At 39.0% G+C, this 25,038-nt stretch overlaps 1 protein-coding gene across 5 annotated transcripts in view; it reads left to right on the top strand.

The window, feature by feature from the left end:
- Positions 1-25,038, top strand: part of AP-2alpha (adaptor protein complex 2, subunit alpha) — a 252,484-nt gene that overhangs the window by 87,482 nt on the left and 139,964 nt on the right. For all 5 annotated transcript variants that reach the window (XM_070088089.1, XM_070088087.1, XM_070088091.1 and 2 more), the window contains exons 7-13: positions 2,532-2,599; positions 2,833-3,001; positions 6,368-6,505; positions 12,060-12,242; positions 13,553-13,684; positions 13,850-14,047; positions 14,185-14,355. In XM_070088089.1, coding sequence (XP_069944190.1) covers positions 2,532-2,599; positions 2,833-3,001; positions 6,368-6,505; positions 12,060-12,242; positions 13,553-13,684; positions 13,850-14,047; positions 14,185-14,355 — 1,059 coding nt within the window. The remainder of the gene's footprint in view (positions 1-2,531; positions 2,600-2,832; positions 3,002-6,367; positions 6,506-12,059; positions 12,243-13,552; positions 13,685-13,849; positions 14,048-14,184; positions 14,356-25,038) is intronic.

Raw genomic sequence — 25,038 nt, 5'->3', positions numbered from 1 at the left:
GCTTTAGGAAAGGTAGGGGGTGTGTGGACCAGGTGTTTACAGTGAAACATATAAGTGAACAGTATTTAGATAAGGCTAAAGAGGTCTTTGTGGCATTTATGGATTTGGAAAAGGCGTATGACAGGGTGGATAGGGGGGCAATGTGGCAGATGTTGCAGGTGTATGGTGTAGGAGGTAGGTTACTGAAAGCAGTGAAGAGTTTTTACGAGGATAGTGAGGCTCAAGTTAGAGTATGTAGGAAAGAGGGAAATTTTTTCCCAGTAAAAGTAGGCCTTAGACAAGGATGTGTGATGTCACCATGGTTGTTTAATATATTTATAGATGGGGTTGTAAGAGAAGTAAATGCGAGGGTCTTGGCAAGAGGCGTGGAGTTAAAAGATAAAGAATCACACACAAAGTGGGAGTTGTCACAGCTGCTCTTTGCTGATGACACTGTGCTCTTGGGAGATTCTGAAGAGAAGTTGCAGAGATTGGTGGATGAATTTGGTAGGGTGTGCAAAAGAAGAAAATTAAAGGTGAATACAGGAAAGAGTAAGGTTATGAGGATAACAAAAAGATTAGGTGATGATATCATGTGGGAGTTCGACACGTGGATTAGGTAAGAAATACTCACGTAGGCTGTTATTACGTATAATTGCAGATGAGCAAGGAGATAGGTACGGTGGCAAGGGCTCTCTCCACATATCTGCAATTATACGTAATAACAGCCTACGTGAGTATTTCTTACCTAATCCACGTGTCGAACTCCCACATGATAAATGGTGGCAGCGGCTGTGCTTAGAAAAAGTTCAAATTTTCACGAGTGTCACCAGTGGTGAGAACATAGAATGGGTTGCAGAAAATGGGGCGTTGATGTGACGGTTCAGTGAGTCAACATTGAACTGCATTGTTTGTGCTCTACTGACAAGGCAGCTAGTGTGATACGTAATGGTTTCTGTGGCTCACTGAACCGTCACATCAATGCCCCATTTTCTGCAACCCATTCTATGTTCTCACCACTGGTGACACTCGTGAAAATTTGAACTTTTTCTAAGCACAGCCGCTGCCACCATTTATCATGTGGGAGTTCGACACGTGGATTAGGTAAGAAATACTCACGTAGGCTGTTATTACGTATAATTGCTGATATGTGGAGAGAGCCCTTGCCACCGTACCTATCTCCTTGCTCACAATGAAAGATTGGATATCAGATTGGAGGGAGAGAGTATGGAGGAGGTGAACATGTTCAGATATTTGGGAGTGGACGTGTCAGCGGATGGGTCTATGAAAGATGAGGTGAATCATAGAATTGATGAGGGAAAAAGAGTGAGTGGTGCACTTAGGAGTCTGTGGAGACAAAGAACTTTCTCCTTGGAGGCAAAGAGGGGAATGTATGAGAGTATAGTTTTACCAACGCTCTTATATGGGTGTGAAGCGTGGGTGATGAATGTTGCAGCGAGGAGAAGGCTGGAGGCAGTGGAGATGTCATGTCTGAGGGCAATGTGTGGTGTGAATATAATGCAGAGAATTCGTAGTTTGGAAGTTAGGAGGAGGTGCGGGATTACCAAAACTGTTGTCCAGAGGGCTGAGGAAGGGTTGTTGAGGTGGTTCGGACATGTAGAGAGAATGGAGCGAAACAGAATGACTTCAAGAGTGTATCAGTCTGTAGTGGAAGGAAGGCGGGGTAGGGGTCGGCCTAGGAAAGGTTGGAGGGAGGGGGTAAAGGAGGTTTTGTGTGCGAGGGGCTTGGACTTCCAGCAGGCATGCGTGAGCGTGTTTGATAGGAGTGAATGGAGACAAATGGTTTTTAATACTTGACGTGCTGTTGGAGTGTGAGCAAAGTAACATTTATGAAGGGATTCAGGGAAACCGGCAGGCCGGACTTGAGTCCTGGAGATGGGAAGTACAGTGCCTGCACTCTGAAGGAGGGGTGTTAATGTTGCAGTTTAAAAACTGTAGTGTAAAGCACCCTTCTGGCAAGACAGTGATGGAGTGAATGATGGTGAAAGTTTTTCTTTTTCGGGCCACCCTGCCTTGGTGGGAATCGGCCAGTGTGATAATAAAAATAATAATAATAAATAGTCATGGTTTTATGCCTTTTTATTCTTGGTGTATGGTACAATTCGTTCCACTAATTTACTTTTCTGTAATTCAAAGTGTTTTGGGATATTTCTGTAGAGCACTTAAGTATGTCATTTCCATCTTTATTATGTTTTAGATTAATTACTGGTGAGAAGTCCATCACTATACCTTGTGTATCCTCTAGAGTATTTTGTATGTCTTGATAATATTCTCTATTCTTTGTTGCATGTTGTGAGCTTGCTTCCATTTCCTATTATGGTTACGAAACAGTTAAACTTTCTGCCTCAGAAGTGGTACCACAGAACTGTGATGATGCTATCTGTATGAAATTTCAGTAAAGTCGGTCTGAAACTTTCTTTGCTATTTTATTTTCAGACTCGTCTTTCATAATTTGTACCAAACATGACATGTATTTTATTTAAATTTTGTCCTCGTCTACACCCATATCAGTTAATATCATTTTCCTTCAGGTTCAACACTCCAATGCAAAGAATGCTGTCCTTTTTGAAGCTATTAGTATAATTATTCACTCCGACAGGTAAGTTTTCAATAAAATTAAATTCTTCTTTTTCCTTTCTTCACCTCCTCCTCCTCCTCTTTTCTTTTTCTTTTTTTTTTTTACAATGTTATAGCTGATTATCCTGTACATATATTTAATTTGGATTTTAAAATGCTCTTGCACCATATTTAAATTATAATATTTATAATATAAGAAGATATAATTAAAAAATATTGTAGAATTGCAAAAGTATTTTTGTTTAACAAAAACAGTGAGCCCAACTTACTGGTGCGGGCTTGTAATCAGTTGGGTCAGTTCCTTTCTCATCGTGAGACTAATCTTCGGTACCTTGCCCTGGAGACCATGTGTCTTCTGGCCACCTCTGAGTTCTCCCATGAAGCTGTCAAGAAACACCAAGAAACTGTTATCAATGCTCTCAAGGTAAGAATGAGTTTTAAGGGCATGGCTCTAATTTGTTTAAATATGGAGAAAATGTGACCTTTACTCTTTTCAAGGTTTAAGTTTTCTTTGCATAAAATAAGCTATATTTGTGTCTTGTCATGAATTTTTTATGAAGAAATGTTATGGACAATTATCATAATAGAATATTTTTTCTTCTTCGTTTCTCCCATTCCTCTCGAGCATTTTCATAATTTCCTTTAACTTTTTTTTTTTTCTCAACACTTCGGCTGTCTCCCATTGAGGTAGGGTGATCTGACAAAGAAAATACTTTCACTATCGCTCATTCAATCACTGTCTTGCCAGAAGTGCACTAATATTACAGTTCAGATGACCATTCAAACCGTAACATCATCCCCACCCTTCCTTCAGGGTACAGGTACTGTACTGCCACATCTGGACCCATGTGTCTAATTGGTTGCCCTAAATTCCTTTAGGAATGTTACTTTGCCCTCGCTCTAGCATGTCAGATTCTAACGAACACTTGCCTCCACTCATTTCTAACCCTGCCCATACAAGCATGATAGATGTCTAAGCCCTTATCACTCAAAACCACCACTATCCTATCCATCCAACCTTTCCTAGGACATACCCTATCCATCCTTCCCTCCACCTCAGATTTACACACCCTCCTAGACATCATATTTTTATCTACATCCTCTTTAACTCTTTCGGGGCGGGTCCTGTAGTTCTACGGCTTTGAAGCACAGGTCGGTTTTGTTGTTCTAAGCCACGAGCTCAGCTTGCTCAGGTAAGCTGTGAGTGGTAAATTTGGGCCTAGATATGAGAGAATGGGGTCTATGCAGTAAATGTACACCATATAAGAAAATCCTGCAGCCAGCAGTGCATAATGGGGGGGAGAAAACTTTGACTGTTTTTGGTTTAAAACAGAGACTTTGCTGTGTATATTTTATTGTTGTATTCTTTGTTTTTTCGTCTTGTATGATAGAATGGAAGATATATTACAAAAAATAGAGATGATTTTGATTGACTTCAAGACTGAAAGTAGCTTGAAATTTACCTCAAAGTAGTGGAAATTTTTTATTTTTGCCAATATTCCAGAGTACACAAATTGTCACGCTTTCAATATGCGTCCACCTAGTTAGTCTAATGTGTGTTCACAAATGTGCTGTCATTATTTATACAGTTATTACAATAATGCATAACAGTAAATAATGCATAACAGTAAATCTTCTATTGCATGTGTGAATAAAAATTCAAAGTGGCTTGAGGGTGTATCTGATGAACAGAGGAAATGTTTGTGCCAGAAATGTCTACGTTGTTTATTCCGGACCCCTATTTTGAAATTGGCAATTTGATTGTGTGAAATTGGCTAAATTACTGATTTCTAACCACTTTATTAGGAAGTTGAAATAGGTAAATGGGTGGTTTCTTGTACTCTGATAAAAGGAATGTTAGTGAAATAGCTATGAGTTCGGTTGACTGGAACAGTGGAATTGGCTGAAAATAAGACTCAGTAAGTGAAATCACTGATGCATGAATATCGCTGTGAACGTTAAATTTACGAGAGCGCAATTACGCAAGTTTAGCATCAGATTTTGTACTTTTTGGTTTCATTACCTTTGGGAAAAGTTTCTTTTATCATTTCAGAAGTGTCTGTCTGTCTATCTCTCTATATATATGTATCTCTCTGTCTCTTGCCTCTCTCTGTCTCTCTATTTCTATTTAATCTAATCTATCTATCTCTATCTCCCCCCCCCTCCATACCCTCTGATAATCACACTGATCATTGCCCTCAAATATGACCTCTACTACCTTCAGCCTCGTCTTTACTGCAACATTCACAACCCATGCTTCACACTCGTACAACTGTGTGTTTGTACCACTATACTCTGGTACCTTCTCTTTTTGCCTCTATAGGTAAAGTTCTTTGCCTCCACAGATGCCTTAATTAATGCACTACCCTCCCTTTTTGTCTGTCAGTTCTGTGGTTCACCTCAACTCTCATAGACACATCAGCCAACAGGTCCACTCCCAAATTTCTGATTAAATTTTCTTCCTACCTGCTCCCTCTATCCAATGTGATATTTGATGCCTACCACCTGTTCAATCAGTTGCAACATTTGCCATATTGCTCTCATATCTACCTATCATATGTCATTTCTAAATCCCTAAATGCAATGAAAAGTTCCTTACCTTTATCCATGTATTGCTCACTTGCATACTACAATGTAAGCACTAGGTCTACACATCCCTTTAATTCATATATTGAAAAAATGCACCAACCCTTCCAAATCTATCCTTTGCTTACTTTTAACCTGTCTTAATCACATCCACTTCAGCTGCTTTTCCCACTCAACTTTTAATGCTGTTTTTGTACAAAATGTATTGCAACATATTAATGGATATTGCAGTTGGATATAATGTGCCATTACTCTGTAGCCCAGTATATCCAGTATTTTGTTTCCTCTTGTATAAAATAAGATCCTCACTTGCTCTTTCTAATTATGTAGGAATTTATTGTAGTTGTATTTATGGTTATTTAATCTTTATTCAGGTTTCATTAGTTTTAACTGTAACAGTACCATAGCTAAATTACTGCCTTAATTAATTAAGCCCACACATTGAAAATAAATATTATAGTCGGTCGTGAACTACTAACAAGTCACAGTAGCATAAACACTGGCTGAAGTGATAGATAATTAGGAGCTATTGTCAGTCAAGTCATGGTTTTGAAGATTAGAACATTTAAGAATGTACTGGGAGAGGGCAACTTTTATTTAGTTGCTTGCAAACTCCATACTACATGTTCTTTTCTCTAGAACGTATATGGCGATTGAAGCGTGTCTTATTTTTTCCAGTTCTGACAGCTTATGGTTTCACCATTGTTCCTCTTCACATGCAAGTTTTAAGTGTCAGAACAGACATCAAGCAGTTTCGATTCTCATTTTGAGTGCTCATTGCAGAAGTTTTTATATAAAATATTTTGCTGCATTTTTCACATAGTATGTGCCTGTGACCAAAAAATGATTATTTAACCAGGAATAAACTTTCATTTTTTCCAATGAACTGGCCGTCTCCCACTGAGGCAGGGTGACCCAGAGAGGGTACCGACACTACAGTTCAAAACTGAAGGTGTCCCCACCCCTCCTTTAGGGTGCAGTCACTATACTTCCCACCTCCAGGATTCATGCTTGGCTAACTGATTTCCCTGAATCATTCATAAATGTTACCTTGCTTACACTCCAGTAGCATATAAAATCATAAAAACCATTTGCCTCCATTCACTTCAAACAGGCATATTTTTATTGTAAGTGTTTGCTTTTTTTTTTTATTTTTTTTTATTTTATAATGCAGTGCATACAGTATGATTTTATTTATTTCCAGACAGAGCGAGATGTAAGTGTACGTCAAAGAGCTGTGGATCTACTATATGCAATGTGTGACAGAAGTAATGCAGAAGAGATTGTGCAAGAAATGCTTAATTATCTGGAAACTGCTGATTATTCCATACGTGAAGAGATGGTAAGGCTTTGCCTGATAGGCTAAAATTTTGTATGCATGTATCTAAATTTTCCAAGAAAACTGTAGTTGGAACAATAGACGCTGGGTAGGTTGTGCAGGGAGGGTTATGTAATTCATAATTACACTAAGTAATAACACATGTCTATGCCTTAAACAGTCATTAACCTATGCTAGCTGTATTTATACATTTGTTGAATGTTGGTTGGTGGACACTTATGTAGTGGAGTCAGGCCACAGGCTGCCATTGTGGTTCATAAGTGCCACATCACCCATATCTACACACAAATACAGCAATGAGAGCAAGGAATAGAAGGTAAGATAACTCTTGTCAGTTTTTACCCAATTTCATAAAGCAATGTTGTGAAGTGATAAAGGTGATTTGTTGTGGGTGGTGTTGAGAGTCATTCATGCTGATGCTTCCAGTTTTGTGGAAAGAAAATGCTCTATAGTTAATAAGCTCTTCTAAATAGAAAAACCACTTTGGCAAAATATATTGAAAATAAAAAATATACAGTTGTTGCACAAGTGCCTGATTCATCAGCTTGTCAATATTTTATATCAGTAATGTTATGAAAGGAATACCCAGTCATCAACAGCTGGCTTCTCCCAGGCCTTAGAAATGGGAAGTGATGGTTGTAGGTAATGCTGGTGATTGTGTTTTTAGCTAATAAGAATGCTACCTGCCAACACTAACATGATCTTTTAACCCTTTCAGGGTCCAAAGGCCAAATTTCAAAGTGCACATCAGTGTATTTCAATAAAATTTATTAGGTTGCTTTTCATTTATTTTTTTCTATTAAACCCTAATGAGAGAAGAGTTAGGAATGTTTTCATAAAAAAGTGTTAAACCAATGGAAAATCACACAGCCCTGAAGTTTTAAGTCACCACCAGCATTTAAACCAAAGAAAATGATGGACTATCTTGTGACTATATTCAAGAGACCACAAACACAATCCAGAGCATCAATCTCTTCTATGCCCCTCTTCCCCTTCACCTGTCCAAAGATATGATAGCTTCTGAGTAAGATGGGTGAGGGATGACATGACATTCTCTCTACAGATGCCTTGGCACACCACCCACCCTTTACCTTCATCAGTTTTTGGGTTTACCTCATCCTTCATAAACCCATCTGCTGACAAGTCTACTCCCAAATATCTGAACTTAATTTCTTCCATACCCCCTCCTTCCAATGTGATATTCAATTTTTCTTAACTCATTGGATACCCTCACAATGTGGTCCTCAAACAATTAGAGAAATTAAAACCTAACAAATCCCCAGGCCCTGATGAACTGTTTGCAAGGGTTTTAAAGGAATGTAAAGAGGAACTTGGTATACCTTTGGCTAATCTTTTCATTATGTCACAGACCAGGCCGTGGGGGAGTTGACCCCCCAAACTCTCTCCAGGTAAACTCCAGGTAAACAAACTGGCATAGCACCAGACAAGTGGAAAATGGCAAATGTAATACCCATTTGCAAGGCAGATGACAGGTCCTTAGCTTTGAACTACAGACCAAAAAGCCTTGCTTCCATAGTTGGTAAAGTTATGGAATCGATAATTGCCGAAGAAATTCGTAGCCATCTTGAAAGGCATAAATTCATTAATGAATCTCAGCACGGTTTTACAAAGGGGCGTTCCTGTCTTGCGAATTTACTAACTTTATTCACTAAGGTGTTTGAGGAGGTACATCATGGTATTGAATATGATAGTGTATATGGACTTCAGTAAGGCTTTCGATAAAGTTCCACATCAGAGGCTGTTGAGAAAACTTAGGCACATGGAATAGGAGGAGAAATTTTTCCTGGGCAGAGGCATGGTTGACAGATAGGCAGCAGAGAGTTTGCATAAATGGGGAGAAATCAGAATGGGGGCACGTCACAAGTGGTGTTCCACAGGAGTCAGTGTTGGGCCCCTTGTTGTTCACAATCTACATAACCGACATAGATGAGGGAATAAATAGCGACATAAGCAAATTTGCTGATGACGCCAAAATAGGCCGTCCAAATCATTCTAATGAAGACATTAGAGCACTCCAGGATGATTTGAATAGACTGATGCAGTGGTCCTAGAAGTGGCAGATGCAGTTTAATATAGACAAATGCAAAGTTCTAAATGTCAAAGGAAAATAACCATGCCACATATAAACTAAATAATGTGGATCTTAATATTACGGATTGCAAAAAGGATTTAGGAGTTCTTGTTAGCAGTAATCTGAAACCAATACAACAGTGCATAAATGTTCGCAATAAAGCTAACAGAATCCTTGGCTTCATAGCAAGAAGTATAAACAATAAAAGTTCTCAGGTTGTCCTTCATCTCCTTAGTATATCTTTGGGTAGGCCTCATTTAGATTATGCTGCGCAGTTTTGGTCACCGTATATAAATGCACTGGAAAACATACAAAGGAGGATGACAAAGTTGATCCCATGTATCAGAAATCTTCCCTATGGGGTTAAACTGACAACCCTGAATCTGCGCACTCTAGAAAGGCGTAGAATTAGGGGGGATATGATTGAGGTGATGAGGGTATCAAATGATTTAGATAAAGAGAAACTGGATATCAAATTGGGGAGGATTAGTATGGAAGAAGTGAATGTTGAAGTGTCGAGTTGACGTGTCAGCGGATGGATTTATGAAGGATGAGGTTAATCATAGAATTGATGAAGGAAAAAGGCAAGTGGTGCGTTGAGGTATATGTGGAGACAAAAAATGTTATCTATGGAGGCAAAGAAGGGAATGTATGAAAGTATAGTAGTACCAACACTCTTATATGGGTGTGAAGCTTGGGTTGTAAATGCTGCAGTTGGAGGCAGTGGAGATGTCCTGTCTAAGGGCAATGTGTGGTGTAAATATGCAGAAAATTCGGAGTGTGGAAATTAGGAGAAGGTGTGGAGTTAATAAAAGTATTAGTCAGAGGGCTGAAGAGGGGTTGTTGAGGTGGTTTGTTCATTTAGAGAGAATGGATCAAAGTAGAATGACATGGAGAGCGTATAAATCTGTAGGGTAAGGAAGACTGGGAAGGGGTCGTCCTTGGAAAGGTTGGAGGGAAGGGGGTAAAGGAGGTTTTGTTGGCGCAGGGCTTGAACTTCCAGCAAGCGTGCATAAGCGTGTTAGATAGGAGTGAATGGAGACGAATGGTATTTGGGACCTGACAAGCTGTTGGAGTGTAAGCAGGTAATATTTAGTGAAGGGATTCAGGGAAACCGGTTATTTTTATATAGCCGGACTTGAGCCCTGGAAAAGGGAAGTACAATGCCTGCACTTTAAAGGAGGGGTTTGAGATATTGGCAGTTTGGAGGGATATGTTGTGTATCTTTATTATGTATATGCTTCTAAACTGTTGTATTCTGAGCACCTCTGCAAAAACAGTGATTGTGTGAGTGAGGTGAAAGTGTTGAATGTTGAAAGTATTTTCTTTTTGGGGATTTTCTTTCTTTTTGGGTCACCCTGCCTCAGTGGGAGATGGCCGACTTGTTAAAAGAAAAAAAGTGATTGAGGTGTATAAATGGAAAACAGGAATTAATAAAGGGGATGTAAATAGCATGCTAAAAATATCTAAATACACAGGAAAAATTCTGATTCAGGAAGGATGTAGGAAAGCACTGGTTAAGTAATAAAGTTGTGGATGAGTGGAACAAACTCCCGAGTACCGTCATAGCAGCTAAGACTTGTAGTTTTAAAAATAGGTTAGATAAATACATGAGTGGGTGTGAGTTAGGTCCAACTAGCTTGTGCTACTAGGTCAGATGCCGTGCTCCTCCCTTAAGTGACGTGTCTGACTTCACTAGGTCAGTGAGGTCAGACGGTCAGTGAGCTTATTAAGGTCACTAGGTCAGTGAGCCTAAGCCGGTGGGAGAACTGGACCTGCCTCACATAGGCCAGTAGGCCTGTTGCAGTGTTCCTTCTCTCTTATGTTCTTATCACCTTACCTAACTCATTTGATACCTTCATCACATTCACTTCCTCCATACTTCCTTCCTCCAATCTGATATCCAATTTTTCAGTAACTTAATTTTTTGTTATCCTCAGCACCTTGCTCTCTCCTATGTTCACTTTCAACTTTCTTTCTTTACACGCCCTTCCGAACTCGTCCACCAGCCTTTGCCACTTCTCTTTAGAATCTCCTAAAAGCACAGTATCATCAGTAAAAATTAACTGTCAACTCCCATTTTGTATTTGATTTCTCTCCCCAACACCCTCCCTAACATTTACTGCATATACAACACCCGCTATAAATGTTAAACAACCATAGTGACATTATATTACAATTATAATAAGGATCGTAATGATTTGGATTTTGTAACTTTTGAGCATTTGCTCTTTTGAGAAAAATTCAAGTGTTCGCACATCAAACCATAAATACAACAACAACAACAACAACAAAAATACTGAAGTTTATATTCAAGAGTGGCAGTATGATCATGAGGATCACTTCCTCCCCCACCCCTCCATTTGCACTGACTATTGAATCAAAGTATATTCTCTGAAATTCTGCATTAGAGATGCTTTCCAAGAGGAATGCTGTAATGGATTGGTAACAGATTCTTCTGTGGTTCTTCTATTATTATTATTAACACACTGGCCGATTCCCACCAAGGCAGGGTGGCCCGAAAAAGAAAAACTTTCACCATCATTCACTCCATCACTGTCTTGCCAGAAGGGTGCTTTACACTACAGTTTTTAAACTGCAACATTAACACCCCTCCTTCAGAGTGCAGGCACTGTACTTCCCATCTCCAGGACTCAAGTCCGGCCTGCCGGTTTCCCTGAACCCCTTCATAAATGTTACTTTGCTCACACTCCAACAGCACGTCAAGTATTAAAAACCATTTGTCTCCATTCACTCCTATCAAACACGCTCATGCATGCCCGCTGGAAGTCCAAGCCCCTCGCACACAAAACCTCCTTTACCCCCCCCTCCAACCTTACCTAGGCCGACCCCTACCCCGCCTTCCTTCCACTACAGACTGATACACTCTTGAAGTCCTTCTGTTTTGCTCCATTCTCTCTACATGTCTGAACCCCCTCAACAACCCTTCCTCAGCCCTCTGGACAACAGTTTTGGCAATCCCGCACCTCCTCCTAACTTCCAAACTACGAATTCTCTGCATTATATTCACACCACACATTGCCCTCAGACATGACGTCTCCACTGCCTCCAGCCTTCTCCTCGCTGCAACATTCATCACCCATGCTTCACACCCATATAAGAGCGTTGGTAAAACTAGACTCATACATTCCCCTCTTTGCCTCCAAGGACAAAGTTCTTTGTTTTAAATAAGATAATTATTAAATATTTAAAAAACAAGTAATTGAGTAAAAAATATTAATGTAAATGTTAATAAGAATTGCTATGATATTTTATACAATATTTGTAGCTTATTAAGGGATTAGCTGAAATAATGTTCACATGTGCCCTTGAAAACCCTGGCAACTTTCTTCCAGAGTAAGCATTATTATCTTGTAAAAAATGTATTATATGTATATGCAGTATTAGTACATAGTTTCTTAATTAAAAAAATTGTGTGTTTAAAAGTATGTAAACATTTCTTAGGTGCTAAAAGTGGCCATTCTGGCAGAGAAATATGCCCAGGACTACACGTGGTATGTGGATGTCATTCTTAACCTCATACGTATTGCTGGTGACTATGTGTCAGAGGAAGTGTGGTACCGGGTCATACAAATAGTTGTTAATAGAGAGGATGTCCAAGGTTATGCTGCAAAGACTGTTTTTGAGGCAAGTTCAAAATTTGGCTTTTGTTGTTAATTGTGGAATGAGTAAAATTTTGGCTTGCAAATTACTAGTGAATGTGTTTATTAATCTTTTCTACTGCACTCCATATCCCTGTGGAAGATTACTAATGTACTGTACACAGTTGTGATGAATTTATTTTTTTTTAACTCGTAGGCAGTTTCCCACCAAAGGCAGTAAAGTAGATGAAAGTAAATGCATGATCTAAAAAGCAGACTGTTGCTTAACTTTTGGAAAGATGACCAGAGAATGAGTGATTGTGAGTGTTATCTTGGTCACCCTGCCATGGTGGGAATTGATTGTTAAAAATAAAATAGTCAAGTGACATGTTAAATTTAAAATTTCATAGGATAAATTTTTGAAAAATGCACTCTGTACTTTATTTTTATGAACTTGTTAGCTAGAACATAGTACTGACATTCAATGAGTATTTAAATGTAAATGTTGAAAATTGTAAAGGTAATGATTTCCATTAATCAGCATAGAATATTGATTGGTTTACATATTTTATGATTTGTTGAACACAGTCTCATTTGTCATGCAAGTAGGATTTTCAATATACTGCATCTGAATTTAGTTGCAACATGGCATTCTTGTCATTTTGAAGACACGAGTAACATACACTCGAACTCATAATTGGCCTGTTTATTGTTACATAATTACTAAAGAATTCTTCTGTTGGTGAGGTAAGCTAATTTAAAACTTTTGAATTATTAGGGTCAAGCCATGCTGCATTAATTTAGAGAGATTAATTCTATTAATTAAATTTACAATTAATAATTGATCATTCAATTTGAAATTCACATACTCAGTGTGACCAGTATCCAGTCTCACTTGCAACCCAGTGAAGATCATCTTGAGTTCCAGGACCAGGACATGACTCATAGTATTTTGAAAAACCTTGGGTATTAGATTTCATGAGTATTTTTGGGAGTAAATATGGCCAGTGGAGCTGCAGGCAGTTGTAGATTTCATTTACATTGAGTACTTGTATTATTTTTGTTTAGAAAAAATGCAGGGGTCTTGTGTTATTTTTTGGTTAAAAATAAAATACATACATTGAAATTCCTTTGCTTATGATTTATTTATGAATCTGCAGATGTGCTGAATTTGTTTGAGGTTGTTTTTATGAATACTGGGATAGAATGAGAAATGTGAGAGGGAAAAAGCTGTAGAAATCTGCTTTAGACACCTTAGGTGTAGGGTAGAGGGCAATTATCAGAGATTAATTTTAGACACTTGTAAATAGATTTTTGTAAACATCTGCATCTAAAGTAGTTATTTTATTTTTATAGGCACTGCAAGCCCCTGCCTGCCATGAAAACATGGTCAAAGTTGGGGGATACATCTTGGGTGAATTTGGCAATTTAATTGCTGGTGATACCAGATCTGCTCCGGCTGTTCAGTTCCAGCTTCTACACTCTAAGGTAAAGCTTAAGGCACTGTGAATGTAATTATCCTCTACTTAAGTATTAGTGTTGCAAAAAAAAAAAAAAAACTTATCAAGGTCTTCAACTTAATCTTCAGTATATAGGAAGTTTGAATGATATTGTTTTACTTGATTGCATTTCTCATCACATTTTTCATTACAGTACCACCTGTGTTCTGCAGCCACACGTGCTCTGCTGCTCACTACATACATAAAGTTCATCAACCTTTTCCCAGAGATCAAGTCACAAATTCAGGATGTCCTTAAGTCTAATTCTAACCTGAGGTCATCTGATGCAGAGTTGCAGCAGAGAGCGTCTGAATACCTCCATCTTTCTGTGACCACCACTACGGATGTTTTGGTAAAGCATTTACATAATTTTTTTTTTATCACAAGTTCACTAATTTAGTTAGATCTCTTGGCATTCATTATAATGTTGAATTATTAAAGTACTTCACCTTAACTTGAATTGTATTTTGATGCACTCATTCATTCCAGGCCACAGTGTTAGAAGAGATGCCACCATTTACTGAAAAAGAGTCATCCATCTTGGCAGTACTGAAAAAGAAAAGTGGTCGGATGTCCGCACAAGAAGCTCAGAGAGAAGCTCGGGTACAGGCGCGGGAAGGTAATGCAGCGCCGGCAACAGAAAAAGCCCAAAATGCCCAGGTACATTATTGTATTGAACAATCTTGTTTTTGGTGAGAGATGACAGTTGTTGTAAAAACAGATTAAATGCAGACTTTTATTAGTTTAATTTCAAATTAAGTAAGGAAAATGAATGAACAAAAAAGAACCACTTGGTTACATCTCTGTAAATTTTATACTTTGCATGTACAGTTACTGTATACAGTATTCTTGTTGGCAAAATTTCTTATTCATTATGTAGTTTTCCATGTAATTCAGGATACAGACCAGTTTTTTTCTTTTATGCACACTGGCCATCTCCCACCAAGGCAGGGTGACCCCAAGAAAAAAAAAATGCTTTCATAGTTTTTCTTTTTACATTTAGTAATTTATACACAAGAACGTTAATGTTACTAGCCTTTGGTCTCGGCATTTCACTCGCCTCTTATGGCATGCTTGGCTTAGAGGAAGGATTCTTCTTCACTTCCCCATGGAAAAGCTTTATTTTTATCCTGAATTTTTAACACGTTTAGTTTGTAGTATGTATACTATATTACATTACTTTTTTTTTTTTCTCAAGGAAGGTGCGTTGATGCTGGTAAAGGGCTGTTTGATTCAAGGAATTTACACTGTTTTTCCATTTCTCTCATTACTTATGATTATCCTTCCCATTAACCCCTATACTTTATGACTTTTCAGATTGATCATTTTCATAATTATAATTTTTTTCACTTTTATAGTTTATTAATTTTTTTATTAACACATCAGCCATCTCCCACCAAGGCAGAGTAGCCTGAAAAATAAAAGCTTTTATCATTAACTCCATCACTGTCTTGCCAGAGGTGCACTTGCACTACAGTTATAAAACTGCATCATTAACACCCCTCCTTCAGAGTGCAGGCATTGTACTTCCCATCTCCAGGGCTCCAGTCCAGCCTATGTTTCCCTGAATTCTTTCATAAATGTTACCTTGCTCACACTGCAACAGCATTTCAAGTCCTAAAATCCATTTGCCTCCATTCGCTATCTAACACGCTCACACATGCTTGTTGGAAGTCCAAGCCCCTCGCCCACAAAACCTCCTTTACTCTCTCTCCCTCCAACTTTCCCCAATAGATTTATACCGTCTCCAAATCATTCTAGTTTGTTCCATTCTCTCCGTATGACCAAACCGCCTCAACAGCCCCTGTGCAGCCCCCTGACTAATACTTTTATTAACTCTGCACCTTCTCCTAATTTCCACACTACGAATTCTCTGCATAATATTTACACCACACGTTGCCCTGAGACATGGCATTTCCACTGCCTCCAGCTGCCTCCTTGCTGCAGCATTTACAACTCGTGCTTCACACCCATACAAGTGTGTTGGTACTACTATACTCTCGTACATTCCCTTCCATGCCTCCATGGATAATGTTTTGTCTCCACAGATACCTCAACGCACCACTCGCCTTCTCTCCTCCCTCAATTCTGTGGTTTACCTCATCATTCATAAACCCATCCACTGACAAGTCAATTCCCATATATCTGAACACATTTACTTCTTTCGTACTCTCTCCCCCCAATGTGATATCCAATTATTCTTCATCTAAATTGTTTGATACCCTCATCACCTTATTCGTTTCTATATTCACTTTCAACTTTCTACCTTTATGCACCCTCCCACACTTGTCCACTAATCTTTGCAACTTTTCTTTAGAATCCCCCAAAAGCACAGTATCATCAGCAAAAAGTAACTGTAATCTCCAATAATTCCCCTGGTGGTTAACGCTCTCGCTTCACACGGTGAGGGCCTGGGTTCGATTCCCAGCCAGAGTAGAAACATTGGACGTGTTTCTTTCCACCTGTTGTCTATGTTCCCCATCAGTAAAATGGGTACCTGGGTGTTAGTCGACTGGTGTGGGTCGCATCCTGGGACACTGACCTAAGGAGGCCTGGTCACAGACCGGGCCGCGGGGGCGTTGACCCCCGGAACTCTCTCCAGATAAACTCTCCAGATAATGATTCCCCATAATTTAATACCACCCTTCTCCCCTACACACTAGCATTTATTTCTTTTACAATCCTATCTATAAATATATTGAACAACTATGGTGACATTACACATTCCTGTCTAAGACCTACTTTTACTTGGAAGTAATCTCCCTCTCTTCTTCACACCCTAACCTGAGCCTCATTATCCTCATAAAAACTCTGTACCGCATTTAGTAACTTACTACTTATTCCATGCACTTGCAACATCTGTCACATTGCTCCCCTGTCCACTCTATCATCTCTTTCTCTTTTGTCACCTTTGCCTTTATAAAAACAAATGATCTATGCATACTCTGCTAATCCTGAGGTATCTTACCCTTTTCCATGCATTTATTAAATAAAAGCACCAGCCACTCCAAAGCTATATCCCCACCTGATTTTAACATTTCTATCTTAATCCCGTCAATCCCAGGTGCCTTAATCACACTCATGCTACCCACTACCATACTCAAAACTGGCTCTTCCTCACTCCTACAAGATGTTATTCCTTCCTTCCCTATACTCAAAATCACACCTTCCCTTTCTTCATCCACATTTAACAATTCCTCAAAATATTACCTCCATCTTCCCAATACCTCTAACTCTCCATTTAATAACTTTCCTCTCCTATTTTAGCTATCAAATCCATTTGTTCCCTCGACTTCCTCTACTTATTAATCTCACTCCAAAACTTTTTCTTATTTTCAACAAATTTGTTGATTACATCTCACCCACTCTCTCATTTGCTATCTTTTTACATTGCTTCACCACTCTCTTAAACTCTCTTTTTCTCTCCATATACTCCTCCCTTCTAGCATCACTTCTGCTTTGTAAAAACCTCTCATGTGCTAGCTTTTTCTCTTGCTACTCTTTACGTCATCATTCTCCAGTTCCTCTTTTTCCCTCCCACACCCACTTTTCTATAACTAACAAACTTCTGAGGAACTCGACACTACATTCTTAACCTGTTAACTGTCCAAACGTAGATCTACGTTCTCTTGCCCAGTGCTCCGAATATTTTGAAAAAAAAAAAAAAAATTTTTTTATAGAAATAAAAACACATTTTTCTGTGACATAGGGTAAAAAAAAAAATTTAGGGTCAGTACTTACCGAGATATGAGCTCGCGAAGTTGGCACTTGGTGCTCACCTGACGGCAGCATAGAGTCCTGCCGCTTGCAGAAGTGTTTTCGATGTACCTTTTTTTTTTTCTCACTTTTATGTTATTTTATATAATTTTTATGTTCTGATAATTACAATTTATAGTCCTTCTTGTGATCTGATAACCAATCTTTGTTCTGACACTAATATTAAGTACTAAAATTGTACTCAAATTGTCACAAACACAGTGACAGGTGAACATTTACACCTGCCTTAGTCATTTACTATTGTTTAGGAATATATACAAAGTATTTATAGGTCCCAGCAATGTTTAGGATTTGCAGGAGTATATTATAATAATAATAATAAGTTCCCTTACACATTCATCTGAGTTTTCTTTGATTTTATCTTAATAGTTCTTGGTCTTATTACTTTTCCTTTTATATCCATGGGGAAGTGGAATAAGAATCTTTCCTCCGTAAGCCATGCGTGTTGTAAAAGTCAACTAAAATGCCGGGAACAATGGGCTAGTAACCCCTTTTCCTGTAAAGATTACTAAAAAGAATAAGAAGAAGAAAATTGTCAAAGTGGGAAGTCTGAATGTGCGTGGATGTTGTGCAAATGATAAGAGAGATGATTGTGGATGTTATGAATGAGAAGAAACTGGATGTCCTGGCTTTAAGTGAAACAAAGCTGAAGGGGATGGGAGAGTTTCAATGGAGAGGAATAAATGGGATTAGGTCAGGGGTTTCAAATAGAGTTAGAGCTAAAGAAGGAGTAGCAAAAATGTTGAAGGATAAGCTATGGCAGGAAAAGAGGGACTACAAATGCATAAATTCAAGGATTATGTGGAGTAAAATAAAGATTGGATGTGAAAAGTGGGTTATAGTAAGCGTGTATGCACCTGGAGAAGAGAGAAGTGTAGAGGAGAGAGAGAGATTCTGGGAAATGTTGAGTGAATGCGTGGGGAGTTTTGAATCAAGTGTGAGAGTAATGGTGGTTGGGGATTTCAATGCTAAAGTGGGTAAAAATGTTATGGAGGGAGTAGTAGGTAAATTTGGGGTGCCAGGGGTAAATGTAAATGGGGAGCCTTTAATTGAGCTATGTGTAGAAAGAAATTTGGTAATAAGTAATACATATTTTATGAAAAAGAGGATAAATAAATATACAAGGTATGATGTAGCACGTAATGAAAGTAGTTTGTTAGATTATGTATTGGTGGATAAAAGGTTGATGGGTAGGCTCCAGGATGTACATGTTTATAGAGGGGCAACTGATATATCAGATCATTATTTAGTTGTAGCTACAGTTAGAGTAAGAGGTAGATGGGAAAAGAGGAAGGTGGCAACAACAAGTAAGAGGGAAAGAAGGGAATGTATGAAAGTATAGTAGTACCAACACTCTTATATGGATGTGAAGCTTGGGTGGTAAATGCAGCAGCGAGGAGACGGTTGGAGGCAGTGGAGATGTCCTGTCTAAGGGCAATGTGTGGTGTAAATATTATGCAGAAAATTCGGAGTGTGGAAATTAGGAGAAGGTGAGGAGTTAATAAAAGCATTAGTCAGAGTGCAGAAGAGGGGTTGTTGAGGTGGTTTGGTCATTTAGAGAGAATGGATCAAAGTAGAATGACATGGAAAGCATATAAATCTATAGGGGAAGGAAAGAGGGGTAGGGGTCGTCCTCGAAAGGGTTGGAAAGAGGGGGTAAAGGAGGTTTTGTGGGCGAGGGGCTTGGACTTCCAGCAAGCGTGCATGAGCGTGTTAGATAGGAGTGAATGGAGACGAATGATACTTGGGACCTGACGATCTGTTGGAGTGTGAGCAGGGTAATATTTAGTGAAGGGATTCAGGGAAACCGGTTATTTTCATATAGTCGGACTTGAGTCCTGGAAATGGGAAGTACAATGCCTGCACTTTAAAGGAGGGGTTTGGGATATTGGCAGTTTTGAGGGATATGTTGTGTATCTTTATACGTATATGCTTCTAAACTGTTGTATTCTGAGCACCTCTGCAAAAGCAGTGATAATGTGTGAGTGTGGTGAAAGTGTTGAATGATGATGAAAGTATTTTCTTTTTGGGGATTTTCTTTCTTTTTTGGGTCACCCTGCCTCGGTGGGAGACGACCGACTTGTTGAAAAAAAAAAAATAAATAAGTTCCCTTGAAGCATTATGTAATACAAGTTTCAGTCCACTGCTGACAGTGGAGTGGTGACATTTGATGAGCGTCTACGGCCCTGGCTTTGTTTGTTTTCATTTTTACACATAAACATGTCTGTATCTGTCTGTCTAGCTCTCTATCTGTCTAGCTCTGTTTATCTCTCTCTCTGCTTGTGTGTCTGTCCCAGAGAGCCACTCGTGATCCGACAGGTATTACAGACGACTGCGTCGTCCTGTCTGGTTCCTAAGCAAGTGTAAATACGTATTATTTGCTTACTACGCATTTTATATACAAGCACAGCATAGCACTTTGTTTGGATTTTTTGGGTTATCCTAGGTAATTTACACTGTATAATTGTATAAATGTATTGGTGGATAAAAGGTTGATGGGTAGGCTCCAGGATGTACATGTTTATAGAGGGGCAACTGATATATCGGATCATTATTTAGTTGTAGCTACAGTTAGAGTAAGAGGTAGATGGGAAAAGAGGAAGGTGGCAACAACAAGTAAGAGGGAGGTGAAAGTGTATAAACTAAGGGAGGAGGAAGTTCGGGCAAGATATAAGAGACTATTGGCAGAAAGGTGGGCTAGTGCAAAGATGAGTAGTGGGGGGGTTGAAGAGGGTTGGAATAGTTTTAAAAATGCAGTATTAGAATGTGGGGCAGAAGTTTGTGGTTATAGGAGGGTGGGGGCAGGAGGAAAGAGGAGTGATTGGTGGAATGATGAAGTAAAGGGTGTGATAAGAGAAAAAGGTAGCTTACGAGAGGTTTTTACAAAGCAGAAGTGTTATAAGAAGAGCAGAGTATATGGAGAGTAAAAGAAAGGTGAAGAGAGTGGTGAGAGAGTGCAAAAGGAGAGCAGATGAAAGAGTGGGAGAGGCACTGTCAAGAAATTTTAATGAAAATAAGAAAAAAAATTTGGAGTGAGTTTAACAAGTTAAGAAAGCCTAGGGAAAGTATGGATTTGTCAGTTAAAAACAGAGTAGGGGAGTTAGTAGATGGGGAGAGGGAGGTATTAGGTAGATGGCAAGAATATTTTGAGAAACTTTTAAATGTTAAGGAAGAAAGGGAGGCGGTAATTTCATGCACTGGCCAGGGAGGTATACCATCTTTTAGGAGTGAAGAAGAGCAGAATGTAAGTGTGGTGGAGGTACGTGAGGCATTACGTAGAATGAAAGGGGGTAAAGCAGCTGGAACTGATGGGATCATGACAGAAATGTTAAAAGCAGGGGGGGATATAGTGTTGGAGTGGTTGGTACTTTTGTTTAATAAATGTATGAAAGAGGGGAAGGTACCTAGGGATTGGCGGAGAGCATGTATAGTCCCTTTATATAAAGGGAAAGGGGACAAAAGAGATTGTAAAAATTATAGAGGAATAAGTTTACTGAGTATACCAGGAAAAGTATACGGTAGGGTTATAATTGAAAGAATTAGAGGTAAGACAGAATGTAGGATTGCGGATGAGCAGGGAGGCTTCAGAGTGGGTAGGGGATGTGTAGATCAAGTGTTTACATTGAAGCATATATGTGAACAGTATTTAGATAAAGGTAGGGATGTTTTTATTGCATTTATGGATTTAGAAAAGGCATATGATAGAGTGGATAGAGGAGCAATGTGGCAGATGTTGCAAGTATATGGAATAGGTGGTAAGTTACTAAATGCTGTAAAGAGTTTTTATGAGGATAGTGAGGCTCAGGTTAGGGTGTAGAAGAGAGGGAGAATACTTCCCCGTAAAAGTAGGTCATAGACAGGGATGTGTAATGTCACCATGGTTGTTTAATATATTTATAGATGGGGTTGTAAAAGAAGTAAATGCTAGGGTGTTCGGGAGAGGGGTGGGATTAAATTATGGGGAATCAAATTCAAAATGGAAATTGACAGTTACTTTTTGCTGATGATACTGTGCTTATGGGAGATTCTAAAGAAAAATTGCAAAGGTTAGTGGATGAGTTTGAGAATGTGTGTAAAGGTAGAAAGTTGAAAGTGAACGTAGAAAAGAGTAAGGTGATGAGGGTATCAAATGATTTAGATAAAGAAAAATTGGATATCACATTGGGGAGGAGGAGTATGGAAGAAGTGAATGTTTTCAGATACTTGGGAGTTGGCGTGTCGGCAGATGGATTTATGAAGGATGAGGTTAATCATAGAATTGATGAGGGAAAAAAGGTGAGTGGTGCGTTGAGGTATATGTGGAGTCAAAAAACGTTATCTATGGAGGCAAAGAAGGGAATGTATGAAAGTATAGTAGTACCAACACTCTTATATGGATGTGAAGCTTGGGTGGTAAATGCAGCAGCGAGGAGACAGTTGGAGGCAGTGGAGATGTCCTGTCTAAGGGCAATGTGTGGTGTAAATATTATGCAGAAAATTCGGAGTGTGGAAATTAGGAGGTGTGGAGTTAATAAAAGCATTAGTCAGAGGGCAGAAGAGGGGTTGTTGAGGTGGTATGGTCATTTAGAGAGAATGGATCAAAGTAGAATGACATGGAAAGCATATAAATCTATAGGGGAAGGAAGGAGGGGTAGGGGTCGTCCTCGAAAGGGTTGGAAAGAGGGGGTAAAGGAGGTTTTGTGGGCTAGGGGCTTGGACTTCCAGCAAGCGTGCATGAGCGTATTAGATATGAGTGAATGGAGGCGAGTGATACTTGGGACCTGACGATCTGTTGGAGTGTGAGCAGGGTAATATTTAGTGAAGGGATTCAGGGAAACCGGTTATTTTCATATAGTCGGACTTGAGTCCTGGAAATGGGAAGTACAATGCCTGCACTTTAAAGGAGGGGTTTGGGATATTGGCAGTTTGGAGGAATATGTTGTGTATCTTTATACATATATGCTTCTGAACTGTTGTATTCTGAGCACCTCTGCAAAAGCAGTGATAATGTGCGAGTGTGGTGAAAGTGTTGAATGATGATGAAAGTATTTTCTTTTTGGGGATTTTCTTTCTTTTTTGGGTCACCCTGCCTCGGTGGGAGACGGCCGACTTGTTGAAAAAAAAAAAATTGTATTTCTGTACCTGTGAGACAGATAGAGATACGGATACAGGGATGCAGATATGGGGGTACGGATTTGTGGATACGGATACGGGGATACAGAGATAGAGACAGCCATTCACCCAGCCAGTTGGCCAGCCAGTCAGGCATCCAGCCAACCATCCTGCCGAACACGTATTACACATTACAGAATTTTCTCTTGTCTTAGAGTATAGGTTATAAGACATTCTGGTAGTATGACACTACCAGTGGTACCAAAATAGAAAGGTTGCTGCACAAATGTTGCAAATGGGTTATTATAGAGGTTTTTGATATTTACTCGACCACTAGTGGCCACATCCACCTCAAAGCCACTAAACTTGGGGTCAGCATCACTTTCCTCTTAAAATGGGAGTGTTAATACTACATGACATCAGTGAATCCGTGGTGTTTGCCATGCTGTTTGCTCTAGCTGGCTCTCAATTGAACTGGTGCTCCCACAAGGTACTAAGTGGTCCCAGATTTTTTAATACTGTGCACACCGAGTGTTAAGACCCATTCTATGCTGACCAGGCATCTGAGGCCAATCGTGCCAAATTTGGAGGCAGGAAAAATAAAACTTAGATCTATGTTTGGAGTGCTAGCAGTAAGAATGTAGATCTGCGTTTGGACAGTTAACTGGTTAAACCTACCCCATACATCTTCGACCCCATTGCCTATGCTCTCGCTAGCCCATATATCCTCCAATAGCTGTTTATATCTTACCCTAACTGCCTCCTCTAGTTTATAAACCTTCACTTCTCTTACTTGCTGCTTCTATTTTCCTTGTATCCCATCTACCTTTTACTCTCACTGTACCTACAACTAAAAAGTGATCGAAGTTATCTAATATATCTGTGGCCCCTCTGTAAACATGTACATCCTGAAGTCTACCCAACTTTTTTTTTTTATAAATCCAACACACACTAAAATATAATTTCTTAAGTTCATTAAAGTTAACTTCCCCATTATATTAATGTCTTCAACAATACTTTTTTTCTTAACATTTGCTCATTTGTTATTCTTCTATATTTAAAAACTTGATTTTTTACATTACTTGTTATTATGGTTTTCTCGGCAATTTTTTGTTTTCCTCTAGCCTTTGTTTTATTTCCTTGTTTTTGGCTATAATCCATCAAATAGTCAGTCTGTCTTAACATAAAAACTACAGTTGGGTTAATACTTTCATCAGGGACTGCAATAAGTCAGCATGCAAGGTTTTTGACAAAATATGCATAGACATGCCACATTTTTTATTTGCTCTTATTATTTTTTTTTTTATTAACACACTGGCCGATTCCCACCAAGGCAGGGTGGCCTGAAAAAGAAAAACTTTCACCATCATTCACTCCATCACTGTCTTGCCAGAAGGGTGCTTTACACTACAGTTTTTAAACTGCAACATTAACACCCCTCCTTCAGAGTGCAGGCACTGTACTTCCCATCCCCAGGACTCAAGTCCGGCCTGCCGGTTTCCCTGAATCCCTTCATAAATGTTACTTTGCTCACACTCCAACAGCACATTAAGTATTAAAAACCATTTGTCTCCATTCACTCCTATCAAACACGCTCACGCATGCTTGCTGGAAGTCCAAGCCCCTTGCACACAAAACCTCCTTTACCCCCTCCCTCCAACCTTTCCTAGGCCGACCCCTACCCCGCCTTCCTTCTTACTAGTTGTATATTGGAGGATTTCCTTTATCTAATTGATCCTGCTTGGGAGATTGAGAAAGGGTACGATGAAAGCTTGTGTCAGCAGATGCGATTGAGTGCAACTCCTGCATTTGTGGTCTGTGAAGCATTTCTTTTGGCAATACACTGCAGATGTAAAGTGCCTTCTAGGATATTACCTTCATTTACATTTTGCACTACTGTTTTTGAACTTGAAAGTTTTCATCCCTTCCCTTTCCCTTGGTGTTCATTGTGCTTTATTTTCTTATTCTTCTTATGTAGAAATCATTCATATGATTTTTTAATCTGTGTATTTTTTCATCTTGCATGAAGTGACTGACTGCAGCTGTATCACTCAGTGGATGAAAATAAAGGAATGTTTGGTTTGTGTGTCTGCATGCTTGTAACTTTTGTCTTATTGTTTTTAATGGTCCTGTACTAGTGAAGCTAGAGATAGTGCAAATGCTTTATTTGCCAGTTGTAGGTTAATGTTTGGCTGACATGGTTCCATTTATCCATTAGCTCAAATATATATGTATGATTATATTTTACCAAACTTTGATGCAGCAGAGGTTTAGGCCTTCAGATTTTGAATATTGGCAACTTGTACCACATGATTTGAACGTTAGGCTCCGATTTTAATTAGTGATTAAAGATGTTTGTGAGGTACAATAATTAATAGTGGGTTTGGCATATGCAGGAGACTAGTATACCATAGTTCATATGGTCCTGAAGCTTTGTATAAAAAATACACGATGGAGTAAAACGCTGGAAAAATA

This window comes from Cherax quadricarinatus, chromosome 23, assembly GCF_038502225.1.
Source record: "Cherax quadricarinatus isolate ZL_2023a chromosome 23, ASM3850222v1, whole genome shotgun sequence".
NCBI classification, from domain to species: Eukaryota; Metazoa; Arthropoda; class Malacostraca; order Decapoda; family Parastacidae; genus Cherax; species Cherax quadricarinatus.
Note: the sequence above shows the minus strand (reverse complement) of the source record. Positions and strands in the feature narration are given on the sequence as shown.